At 41.0% G+C, this 13,531-nt stretch overlaps 1 protein-coding gene across 5 annotated transcripts in view; it reads left to right on the top strand.

Annotated features, from left to right (window-relative positions):
- The window catches only part of l3mbtl1 (L3MBTL histone methyl-lysine binding protein 1), a 44,327-nt gene that overhangs the window by 9,813 nt on the left and 20,983 nt on the right, over positions 1–13,531 (top strand). For 4 of the 5 annotated variants that reach the window (XM_052105508.1, XM_052105507.1, XM_052105510.1 and 1 more), the window contains exons 3-13: positions 697–863; positions 1,747–1,873; positions 3,381–3,534; positions 4,304–4,430; positions 4,558–4,606; positions 5,047–5,138; positions 11,227–11,331; positions 11,448–11,583; positions 12,577–12,668; positions 12,760–12,911; positions 13,031–13,107. In XM_052105508.1, coding sequence (XP_051961468.1) covers positions 697–863; positions 1,747–1,873; positions 3,381–3,534; positions 4,304–4,430; positions 4,558–4,606; positions 5,047–5,138; positions 11,227–11,331; positions 11,448–11,583; positions 12,577–12,668; positions 12,760–12,911; positions 13,031–13,107 — 1,278 coding nt within the window. Of the gene's footprint in view, positions 1–696; positions 864–1,746; positions 1,874–3,349; positions 3,535–4,303; positions 4,431–4,557; positions 4,607–5,046; positions 5,139–11,226; positions 11,332–11,447; positions 11,584–12,576; positions 12,669–12,759; positions 12,912–13,030; positions 13,108–13,531 lie in introns of those variants that run through there. The other variant, XM_052105511.1, reaches the window with a different exon arrangement.

Raw genomic sequence — 13,531 nt, forward strand, 5'->3', positions numbered from 1 at the left:
AGACAGCTCTGACAATGCAACAGCAACTCCGACATCAACACCGTTGCTTTTTATTTATGTTCTATTAGTTAAAAAAAAATCATGATCCATAGCATTGTCACAGGCAAGAAAGTGTTTCTTCTTCTTGTAATGTTTATTGGCTGTTAGCAATCCAGCTTGTGGTGCAGTACCGCCACCTACTGAACTGGAGTGTGGAGTGTCACAAAAAGTATTTTAGTGGAGTCAAACATTTGTTGAAGATGGTGAAATTGGCAAAATGTCATTGAAAAGAGGTCACACAATCCTTATGCAGGATTAAACCCTAAACTGAGTATACTTTAAAGATTGCTTACCCTCTGAGATTTATTTGTAAACAAACAAGTTATATTTCATTCATTATTGAGGTCCAACAAACATATGGAATGCATTTCCTCCCCCATTAATTGTATGAAATGTATATCGTGATAAATATAGATATCAATTTTTTACCACAGAGAAATTGTTAAACTTTAGGTGAAATCAACCTACAAATGGTTTACTTATTGCTGTCTCTGCATATTATCAGATAATAGAAAGTATTTTCAAATTGATCAAAGTACAGACATCAGCTTTAACAATACACTTTTTTCCCCTTTATTTGAACCATAGTTTTAGTACTGACTTTCAGAGCTGATTGTCTTTGGCACAAAAACCCCAGTAGCTTTTATTTTCCCATAGCCTCTGTTCATCCATTGACAAAAGTGGAGCTGCCTCAAAATGTAATCAAGGCAGTTAAAGGCAGTGAACTGGAGACAGCGCCACTGTCCGCTCAGGTTGGAGGCACAATTGTCCATGTTTTGGGCTGGAAAGAGGGAATGGCGATCCTACCTGGCAGCAATCTGAAGGTGAAAACAAAATGTGATTTTTTTTTTGTACTATATGACAACTTTCATCTCTCTATTTTTTTGTATGACCAACAGGCTATCAGGTGAGCTACCACAGATGCTAATCATGTTGGACAAAGTGTGTAAACAGTGTCTGAGTGAAAAATTATATTTTATAAAGTCATAATCAGCTACTGAACTCGTGATTTGTGTGAAAGTGAATAAAACACACAGTTGTTGTAGCACCTCTAGAGATAATTTCATCAGAAAACAGCAGTGAAACGTAGAATGCGGCATGTTAAAGTCAGTTTGCAAAAATATAGTTGTAGCAACGTTCATTCAATGAGACTAGGTTGTCTCGTTTTTTTGTTCCATGGAAGAAAGAAGGTCATACAATTTTAAACAACATAAATTTGAATAAATTATGACAGTATTTTAATTTTGGATAGAATATAAAAGATGAAAATAGAACTATGGACATGGTCCACAAGTATTTGACAAAGACAAAGTGACACTGTATTTTTTGGCTTCAATTTTTAACACTCTCTAAAGTGTTTTATCTTTTGAAACTTTACACATTTCTTGTTGTTATAAGTTTTCCTTAAAAAGTGTGCAAATGCTGTCGATTGAGCTTAATTTTTATTGAATCTGGAACATTCCTTTAAATGTCACTTGCTTTTATATTTAATTTCTAGTGCAATGACTTAAGTGATTTTGGTGCCATTGTAATTGCTGTCTAATTACTTATTTCATCTTTAAACTGTGAAAAACTGATTGAAAAACTCGTAATAACAAGAAATAATGGATTGGTGTGGTGATTTCTTCCTGAATGCACTGTATTATAGTTTTTATTATAGTAATATTGTATAAAAATAACACCATTGTACACATTGTACATTTGCAGTTATGTGTTAGTGATAGTGGATCACTGGAAGTGATCAGTCAAGGTAAAATCAGCTGTGCTAACCAGACCAGTGAAGGAGCTCATCCAAAACCAGCAGACATAGAAGTCAAACAAGCTGAAAAATCAGGTAATTATTCATTAAATGCCTCCAGATTATTACACTGGATCTCATTCACTAATAAACACGCACAGATAAAGTTCTCATGGAACGTTTCCTCTGGATTCACAACAGGTACATACGCACTGTCACGTTCCTGTGTTGTCTGCCCTATGTTCTCTGTTTCACCCATCACGTTTATGTCATGTTTCCGTGTTGCCTGGTCCGTGTTTTCCGTTTCACCCGTCACCGATCCCGTTCCATGTCACGTTTTGAGTCTCACTGTCCATGTGATAAACTACAATTCCCACAATTCCTGGCCTCTCTCACTGCCTGCACTCTTCATTGTTCTCACCTGTGTCTCGTTAGGTCTTCATTGTGTTTGTGTATATAACCCTGTTTATATCTCCATTCCCCTGTCAGTCTTTAGATGTTGTATGTAGATGCTTGATGCCCATGTTTTCCGTTGTTGTTCTGTGTTCCTGTTAACTCCTTGTGTGCCTTCCGTGTTTTTGTTTACCTTTTTCCCATCGTGGATGTTTTCCTTTGTTCATGTTTTTTGTATTACCCTTTGAGTATAATAAACCGCCGCTGCAGATAGATCCTCGTCCTGTGTCTGCCTTCATCCATAACCGTGACACGCACATTCATTCTGATCCTCTTATCTGGATTATTCTAAATGATGGAACATTTACCACAGTTAGTATTTTGCTTAAAACATGCTAAGATTGCCTCAATACTGTATACCTTTTGCACAACCTTTGCTATACAGCCACTTGTCACTCACTGCAAATGCTCTCGAAACATTCACACGATTGGCTGCATTTATATTTATTCAATCTCTCTTCAGGATCATAGTTAGTGTAGTTGTTGACCGGGAATTACACTATTAAACATGTTTTTGTTAGTTTTTTTTAAATTAAGAAGTAATGTTGACTGATGGCTCTCATCGATTATTAAAAAAGCACACAGAAAAGCACAGTTACAGTGCTTACAATGGAAGTGAATGGAGCCAATGCATAAACACAAAAATACTCTGTAATATACTGTTTCAAAAGTATTGTCACAAGACATAAAAATATACATGTTAACATACATGTTTTATGTGTAAAGTTATATTCAATGCCAGGATAACAGGGTTTCATTGTTGAAATATTATAATATAAATTTGTATGTGTTTTGATATTGTAAAGTGTTAATATTGGATATAACTTTAAATAAAGTAAGTGATTTGATCACACTAAAATCACACTAACATGTACAATATGTGCATCTTTTGAAAAGTTTTTTAGCATTTATGGATTGGCCCCATTCACTTCCAATGTAAGTGCCTCACTGGAATCCAGATTTTTGAATAAACTGGGGATGAGCTGAATTATTTTTGTGGGAGTCATCATTATGTCACAAGTGCAGTTGATTGAGCTTAAATTGTATGGAGCCCGGAATATTCCTTTAATGAGATTACTTCCAGAACTCGACTGTTGCGCTCTATTGTCTTCCCAATAGCACCTTCACAAACAGGAATGTTTGCTCACAGGCGTCCCAGCTGGTGGGAATGGCAGGTCTGATGCAGAGAGACTTCAGAGAGGACACGTGGAAGCTCAAGACAGGCCAGTTCACAGCAACTGCAGTGACACATCAGCCCAACAGAGTCACCCGGAGGAGTTACGTGGGGAACAAATGTCTGACAAGTACATGAATGATGAGATCCCACATCTTCTCTATTCATAGTGCATTGCCACACAGAAACTACACAACAACACCGAAACATTTTTTTAATGTCCAGGCAAATATGCATTGTGAAATAGTCTCAGTCCACTTTCTAAACTAGAGCATGCCACCAGGTTCACTGTATTGTCATTCAGTGCTTATACAGGTGTACAAAAGAGCATCAAATATAGTTTCACCAAAGTGCCGAGACGTTCAACACAAGAACACTGGCTAGAGGGGAAAAGCTCTCTACTTAGGCAAAAGTTTTCAGATTGTTTACTTTTGTTATTGCAGCTATTTTATGTACAAATGCTTTTCCAGAACCAAACGTGTACCATAAAGGGATATTATATGAATAATCAGACATCGAGTAGCAATGTGTAAAAAGCTGTTCTTTTCTAATGCATGACATTTTATTGATGTGCTTTTATACTTGATGAATGTGGTTATATTTGTTAACATTAGTTAATGCATTAGCTATCATGAACTAATGATGAACAATATATTTTTAACAGCATTTATTTATCAAAGTTAATGTTAGTTAATTAAACACAATTGTTCATTGTTCATATTGCATTAACTAATGTTAACATATGCAACTTTTGATTTAAAAAATGTATCAGTATATGTTGAAATGAACATTAACTAAGATTAATAAATGCTATAAACGTAGTGTTCATGTTATCTAATGTATTTAACTAATGTTAATAAATGGAACCTCATTGTAAAGTGCTACCATGAATGCTTCAGTCTGGCAGGTGTTGAGAGGCTTACGCAAGCACAGGTACATGAGCATGAGATGTTGAAGCACATGAAGAAGAGGAAGAGGAGAGAATACAACAGCCCATTTGAGGAAGAGTCTGACACTGAACTCATGGTATAATTCTTTAAACTAATGATGACTGTACTGTAGTTGTGATCTGTGCTAATATTTTCACCTTATATATATTTTGCATACCACCTTTTAAGTACTAATGCAATAAAGTACACTTTTGTCATTCAAGGAGGAGAAAGCTGAGGCTTCAAAAATGGATGACAGACAGAACAAAGCAGGTACTTTGATTCTTTATTGCATTGGCACATTTTCCCATTTTTCACAGCAGTAATTTTATAAATGTTTAATGATCATTAATGCACTGATGTAAAGATTTCACACAATGCACTCACAACTGTCATTGCTACATCAAAAGTGACATAAGTTATCTTGCCCAAACTGAAGCCAACTAACACTCGCAAAGCACTAAATGCAGATAAAATTAGCTTTGAAGAGTTAATAAAGTGGGTTTATAGTTCAGTTGATTGGTAACCTTGTAAGAATAATAAAAGCTTCAAATCACAATGTGAGAGTGATGGTCTGACTCACTGATGTAAGCCACAGGTGTGTGTAGAAAAACATTCATTTTGGTTTGTGTTTTTATGCACATGTATGTGATATATTACGTTCTAAAGCAGCGTACAGTATATATTTGAATCGACTGTGATTGCATCTGTAGGTACAGCAGAGAGTAAACTGGAGTCATGGACTTGGCCGCAGTATCTAGAAGAACAGAAAGCTGTAGCAGCTCCAGTCAGACTCTTCCAGGAGGTTTGATCTCTTTATTTCTCTGAGCTCTTCTGCTTAATAATGCCACATTACTGATGAGTGATTTTATTTATAAACAATTTAACCCTTATGTTGTGTTCCAGTCATTTTAACCTGGATTTTTGTACTTAATCCAATTGGAATACAGTTCCTTGACTTTGTTGTGTTCCCAGTCAGAAATGACCATCCATTGGAAATGAATGGATTAGACTACAAAATACAGAAATATTAAGTGTTCAGGATCATCCCAATCCTTTAGATGAGCACATAGGGGGATGCACACACAAAGTCCTTTGACATGAGCACACACACACACACTCAAGATAGTCGAAAATCTAAATAGTCTGTTGTAAGTTACGATATGTCATTGTCCATGTGATATGTTTCAGAAACTAATAAGGAAGAATGTGACAAAAACACACTCCCGTTTATTAAATTTATTTGTGTCAGTGTGTCATACACTAATACTCACTGCAGTTTGGCCTCTGAGTGAAACAATTTATCTCATTGCATTCTACTAATTTAGACCATATATATATATAAACAAACACATAGCATCTCATCTTTTTTATAGTTTTACCAACTCTGAAAATAATTGTTGTGCAAACAAAGAATGTAACAGATCTTATTTGTCATCAAATTAATAAACATTTTTTTATAATTGGTTGGATCATTTATTGTGAAGTCCAGATTCTAAGCTTTTAAATGACACCTATTTTGTTCAGATCAAGCAAGTGGTTATTCATTTATTATGTAAATCTTATTTATTTATTCAGTGAGTGCCCCTCACTAGTATAAGTTATATAACGTCTAGGTTACGAATGTAACCTCCGTTCCCCGATGGAGGGAACGAGACGTTGTGTCAGAGAAGCGACACTAGGGGTCTTTCTTGAGCCACCGAATATACCTCTGATCTATGAAAAAAGGCCAATGGGAAGTTGGCAGTCAGTATTTGCATACCCCGGCCCCGGACATACGGGTATAAAGGCGAGGCAAATACTAGAGTTCATTCAGGATTTTACTGAGGAGCCGGAAATGGTCCGGCCACTACAGCGGCTCGGCTCAGCGACGTGGCCGGGAAGGACACAACGTCTCGTTCCCTCCATCGGGGAACGGAGGTTACATTCGTAACCTAGACGTTCCCCTTCTGTCGCTCTCGCCACGTTGTGTCGGAGAAGCGACACTAGGGGTCCAATTTAAATCACGCCATGCGCTGAGCCGTGTACGTGGTCTGACACAGGAGCGGGCAGGTGTTTTTTACGTGCCAGACGACCAGCTGTATCAGACTACACGTACCCTTCCCCAATGCCCCACCAAAGTCGTCGGAATCCTTTTGGTTACCCTGACAGGGGAACAAGGTGACGCTTGCCAACCTGGGAACGGGCCAAGCCTGGCTGGGCCTCTTTTCTCTCTATGTTTCTCGCATAGAGCAATAGACAGCCGGGGCCCTTACACGCACTGAGGGAAGGGGGTCTTGCCCAATTTCCTATTCTTTCAGGGGGAACAGACCCTGCGGAGACCACCCCTACCCAGCTGGGGAGGTAAGGTGGTGAATACATCACATGTGTTTTTAGGCAACACGTGGAAGTGGCGTGGTGGTAGATCCAGCCTCAGCGAGGGGGAGTTGCTACACACGGCGACCGGAGGGCAGCCGAAACTTACCCAAGGAAAACGCGGGTCCGCTCGTAAGGGGACCGTATTGCGGAAAATACACACAGGGGGAGTCCGCGTAGGAGTCCTCACCCTGTGGAGCACCTATTCCAGTACAGGGTAGATTTGAGTACCCGCAGTGGATTGGGTCGGCAAGTTCCTCCGCCGAACTGCGGACCCATGAGGGCTAGGGAGGAATCGACCAGGGATTCGAGCTGAGTGGAATCTCCTGGGAAAAAAGACGCACAGTTTTACCTCAAGCGAGGGAAAGGGCGTATATGCAAGCGATTCACCCGGTCAGCCCATCAGCGTGTTACCGAGTTCTACTGGCTCGGACCTGAGAAAACACGGGATGAAACCGACTCAACCCTGAGATTGTAGTATCTCGTAAAGGTGTTGGGTGTTGCCCAACCCGCTGCTCTACAAATGTCTGCCAGGGAGGTACCCCTGGCCAGTGCCCACGAGGACGCAACACTCCTTGTCGAGTGAGCTCGGACCCGCAAAGGGGGGGGCACGGCCTGAGTGTGATAAGCCAGTGATATGGCATCTACTACCCAGTGGGAAAGCCTCTGTTTGGAGACAGCGTTTCCTTTCCGCTGTCCCCCAAAGCATACAAAGAGCTGCTCAGAGCGTCTAAAGCTCTGCGTGCGGTCCAGATAGGTACGCAATGCATGTACCGGACCCTGCAACGACGGGGCTGGGTCTGCCTCCTCCCGGGGCCTTCACTACCTGGTCTCTGAAAGGCGTGGTAGGAACCTTGTGTACGTAGCCTGGTCGCGGTCTTAGGATCACATGAGTGTCTGCCGGACCGAACTCCAGGCAAGTGTCGCTGACAGAGAATGCTTGCAGGTCCCCGACCCTCTTGATGGAGGCGAGCGCGATCAGCAGGGCGGTCTTGAGAGAGAGGGCCCTGAGTCCAACTGATTCTAGCGGCTCAAAGGGAGGTATCTGGAGGCCCGCGAGGACTACCGAGAGGTCCCAGGAGGGGAACAGGCTTGGCCGGGAGGGATTTACCCTCCGGGCGCCTCTTAGGAACCTAAGTGCTTACCAAGGGATTTGCCATCTACTGCGTCGTGGTGGGCCGCGATAGCAGCAACATACACCTTCAAGGTGGACGGGGACAGCCTCCCCTCCAACCTTTCCTGCAGGAATAGGAGCACTGACCTAACTGCGCACCTCTGTGGGTCTTCAGCCCGGGAAGAACACCAATTTGCGAACAAGCGCCACTTCAGGGCGTAGAGCTGCCTGGTGGAAGGGGCTCTGGCTTGGTTGATCGTGTCTACGACAGTGGGTGGTAGGCCAGCTAGATCTTCTGCGTCCCGTCCAGGGACCAGACGTGGAGTTTCCAGAGGTCTGGATGCGGATGCCAGAGCGTGCCCTGCCCCTGAGAAAGAAGGTCCTTCCTCAGGGGAATTCACCAGGGAGGGGCTGTAGCGAGGAGTACAAGGTCCGAGAACCAGGCACGGATGGGCCAGTATGGAGCCACTAGTGTGACTTGCTCCTCGTCCTCCCTGACCTTGCACTGCACCTGTGCAAGAAGGCTCACTGGGGGAAATGCGTACTTGCACAACCCCGTGGGCCAGCTGTGTGCCAGCGCGTCTGCCCCGAGGGGGGCCTCTGTTCGGCCATACCAGAGCGGGCAGTGGGAGGTCTCTCGGAAGGCAAGCAGGTCTACCTGGGCCTTACCGAATCGTTCCCAAATCAGCTGAACCGACTGGGGGTGAAGCCTCCGCTCTCCACTGGGCAAGCTTTGTCATGACAAAGCGTCTGCTACCACATTGAGTTTGCCGGGGATGTGAGTGGCACGCAGCGACCTGAGTCGCTGCTGGCTCCAAAGGAGGAGACGACGGGCGAGTCGTGACATGTGGCGGGAGCGTACGCCACCTTGCCGATTTATGTACGCTACTACAGTGGTGCTGTCTGACCTGATTAGGACATGTTTGTCTCGAATTAACGGGAGGAACTGTCGCAGGGCAAAGAAAACAGTCAACAACTCTAGGCAATTGATTTGCCAGCGCAGCGGGGCCCCTCTCCAAAGGCCTGCAGCTGCGTGCCCATTGCAAACGGCGCCCCAACCCGATCTGGATGTGTCGGTAGTGACCAGCACACGTCGGGACACCTGCTGCAGGGGCACCCCTGCCCGTAGAAAGCAGATGTCTGTCCATTTTTGAGTGTTTGGCGGCATGCGGGGGTGATTATCACACGGTGCGTGCCGTGGCGCCATGCTCGTCTCGGGACTCGAGTCTGAAGCCAGTGCTGAAGCGGTCTCATATGCATCAACCCCAGCGGCGTGACTGCGGCGGAGGATGCTATATGCCCCAGGAGCCTCTGGAAGAGTTTTAGAGGGACCGTTGTGCCTGGCTTGAACTTTGCGAGGCATTTCAGCACCGACTGTGCATGCTCGTTGGTGAGACGTGCGGACATTGAGACTAACTCCATGCCGAGAAAGGAGATGCTCTGAACCGGATTGTATGGCTGCCAATGGAACTGGTTCTCTTGTATTTATTGATGATGTGACTGCTGACAAAAGCAGCAGGATGAATTCTGAAGTGTTTCGGGCAATATTATCTGCTCATATTCAGCCAAATGCTTCAGAACTCATTGGACGGCGCTTCACGGTACAGATGGACAATGACCCGAAGCATACTGCGAAAGCAACCAAAGAGTTTTTTAAGGGAAAGAAGTGGAATGTTATGCAATGGCCAAGTCAATCACCTGACCTGAATCCGATTGAGCATGCATTTCACTTGCTGAAGACAAAACTGAAGGGAAAATGCCCCAAGAACATGCAGGAACTGAAGACAGTTGCAGAAGAGGCCTGGCAGAGCATCACCAGAGATGAAACCCAGCGTCTGGTGATGTCTATGCGTTCCAGACTTCAGGCTGTAATTGACTGCAAAGGATTTGCAACCAAGTATTAAAAAGTGAAAGTTTGATTTATGATTGTTAATCTGTCCCATTACTTTTGGTCCCTTAAAAAGTGGGAGGCACATATACACACTGTTGTAATTCATACACCGTTCACCTGATTTGGATGTAAATACCATCAAATTAAAGCTGAAAGTCTGCAGTTAAAGCACATCTTGTTCGTTTCATTTCAAATCCATTGTGGTAGTGTATAGAGCCAAAAAGATTAGAATTGTGTCGATGTCCCAATATTTATGGACCTGACTGTATATGCAATATACACAGCACAAGAGTTAAATGACAAATCAAACTGTATGCTAATAGGGTGATTCTCACGAAAACTATCAAGAAAATATCCTAGCTCCAGTGATGTACAGTAGCTAGGGATGGGGCCACGGGGCACTGACACCAGCCTGAAATCTGACTGGCCACTTCAGTGCCCTTGTCCAGTCGCGTGTGTGTTTAGATTCAATTGAACTGCATCTGGGAGAAACAGGTGCTCTGTTTTCTTTATGCTTTCTTTGTCTTTAATGACGTTTTGTAATCTGAACACATGTGGTCAAAGGAGACGCATTTGAACGACCAGGTGTCATGGCGTCATTTACGGGTGGTTCTTGTGGGACATCTCCTTACAGCCTTTTGCCTTGCCTTGACTAGTTTTGTCCCCACCACTTTTTTGAGGGGGTTGGGGGCAGCAGGCAGAGCCTTAACCTGCTGTTCTTGCACCTTCTGCATATAGCAATTCCCCACTCCTGATAACCATTTTATTATTTATTATAAAATATATTTATAATATAAAATATTTATAGTTATATATTATATCGTTATCACAGAAAAACTCATTGTGACTCAAATAACAAATTATATTTTGCATATAATAAATGCTTATAGAAAAAGCCTATTTTAGGGGCAGTAAGATTTATTTTCATGACAGTTACACGCATTTTACCCCCCTAAAAGTTTACTGTAATACAGTAAAAAAATATGGAGGTCCAAATAACACAAAATTAAAACATTAAATAAATATTTAAATAAATCATGCAATTCACAACGTAATCATTCAAAACTATATAATCAGTCATTAAATCACCTAATAATTCGCTGCAGGCTGCTTCTTATTTATTCTTTCTTTCCTTTTCTTTTCTTTTTTGACTTGGGGTTAACTGTGACCAAGACATTTTCTTGATAGATTTTGTTAGAATCACCCATGCATATTAATCAGAATTCAGTATGAAAATATTAAAATGACAATGATCATTGCTCTTGGTTACATTTTGAATTCTGAAACTTCTAATAATGTACATTAAAATCCTTTAAGGTATAACATTTTTGAAGACAACCCCCATGTCAGTTGAAGGTGGTATGTTATGTGGTTTGAGCTGAAATAATTGCAGAACATTTTTAAGTAGAATAAAGAGATTTCGATACAGTGCTGCCTAATAAGCAAAGGATTTAAACAGATTAAACAGTACAGTTAAAGATTTAAGAATGATCTTTTTCTCTTTGTAATAATTCTCATTTTCTATCTGTCTAGTCCCAGAGGGTTCCCATGATTAAAAACAGCTTTAGACAGGGTATGAAGTTAGAAGGCATCGACCCACAACATCCCTCCATGTATTTTGTCCTGACCGTGGCTGAGGTACAATATAGCTGCATCATATTTACTGCAACAATTTCAAGCCTAATTCAAATTCTAACTAGCATCATAATTAAACATGATAGAAAATGACTTCTCTCACTGTAAATGTTTGCCAGGTTTGTGGTTTCAGATTACGTCTTCATTTTGATGGATATTCTGACTGTCATGATTTCTGGGTCAATGCCAACTGCCCTGATATTTACCCCGCCGGATGGTGTGAGAGCACAGGACACAAACTATACACTCCAAAAGGTGAATTATAAAATGTATAGTTCTACTCTGAAATGGAATTGGATGAGCCACATCAAAAAAATAAAAAATAATAATAATAACTGTATAGGACTATACACACCAGGGATTAGAAACTGAATATTTTTCATATTGGTTCGTTCTGAGCAGTAACTGTATTTTACGTTCAAGCTCTGGCATAAAAGAAATTAATAGCTTTTTAGCATTCTTTTTCAAATCAGATTACACTGTGCTAATAAGCTTTACAAATAAATAACAATGACATATAATCAATTTATTCAGAAAAAGTCATTTGAATTATTAAAAAATTAAAATAAAAATAGGCTACGTGACACCTGGCATGGTTGCCGCAGTTGCTGCAGCGTGCAGGCATTGAAAGGATTCGACAAGTGGAAGTAGTCAAATTCTCAAAGTTGACTGCGAAAAATTATTTGGTCTAATTAAACATTTTAGGAACAAAATAATAATGTTATTAAACATTTTCTGTTACATTATGCAGATAAAAGAAATCATTTAATTTTGGTTTTCACTTTCATTCCTTGAAGTGTTTCTAATCCCTAATACATACACCTGTGACCAATAAAATTCTATATATCTATATTGGAATTCTATATTTATCATATTGCTGTTGCCACTGTATTACAAGCTGCTTCCAAGCTAGCGTTAACAAAGAAAACTGTACTAACAGAGATCGACCGATAATCGTTTTCACCTATGTTTTCATCAAAATTTACACTTTTCTGATTAATCGTTATTGTTTTTTTTAACATCGAGTTTACCGATAAATGGTGCCATTTGTGGCATATGTAAATAATAGGCATAAATAAAGCAATTATTAAATATTGGTTTTGTATATCTGTTATCGGACACATAAACAATCTATATCGGTCGATCTTTAGTACTAACATGTTGTTTTACTGTATATTCTTATGTGTTATAGTTCATGTAGATGGTATTATTCTAACATTAGTACCATTCAACATTCTTCCTTTGAAGGATGCAAAGATGAAGAGTTTTCTTGGTCCAACTACCTAAAAATTACGAGATCACAAGCCGCTCCAAAAGAGTTGTTTTCTAGCACAATCAAAGTAAGTCATAACAGAGGAACACTGAACCTGCATTGCAGTTACTTACAAAATGATTCTGTCTGGACAAAGACCTTGTTTGGTCATTATACAGACAGAAACGGACTGTGGATTTGAGGTGGGGATGAAGTTGGAAGCAGTTGACCGCATGAATCCCTCTCTCATCTGTGTTGCCACAGTAACAGACAAAGTAGGAAACCGTTTTCTGGTTCATTTTGATAACTGGGATGACACGTATGACTATTGGTGAGTTACGACAACTCCTAAAGCAAGTATTATGTTATTTCAAGTCATAATGTAAGTGTTACTCTGTGTTTTTAAAGCACTTATTTGAAATAAAGTCCTACGCTTCATCTTTATCGCAGGTGTGATGCCCGCAGCCCATACATTCATCCCATTGGCTGGTGTCAGGAGAGAGGCCTCCCCCTCACACCCCCACAAGGTGACTTACAGATCCCTAAATAAAAAGTTCCTACATTAACTAGTACTTAGATTACTCAAAAAGGGTGTTTCTTAGTTTAACAACTCAGTCACATACTGAATTGTTCAAAGTGGTTCTTGATTTCACAAATAACTCACTGAATCAGTCAAAGTGGTTCACAACTGAATCGATCAGAGTAGTTCTCGAATTACTCGCTCACTCGCTGAAAATCTGTGACGAGGCAGGCAAGGAATGAGGATCTACACACAGCTTTATTAAACTGAAAAATAAACATGCTAACTCAGAATAAAAGGAAACGTAAAGCACAGGGAACCAAGCACAGAGCATAGACAAAACATGCAAAAACTGACAAAGGAAACAGGGAAAATAAGGGCTTAAATACACAATGGAAAACAAGGAACACATGGGGAAACAATCAGGGAAT

This window comes from Xyrauchen texanus, chromosome 35 (assembly GCF_025860055.1).
Source record: "Xyrauchen texanus isolate HMW12.3.18 chromosome 35, RBS_HiC_50CHRs, whole genome shotgun sequence".
Lineage (NCBI taxonomy): Eukaryota > Metazoa > Chordata > Actinopteri > Cypriniformes > Catostomidae > Xyrauchen > Xyrauchen texanus.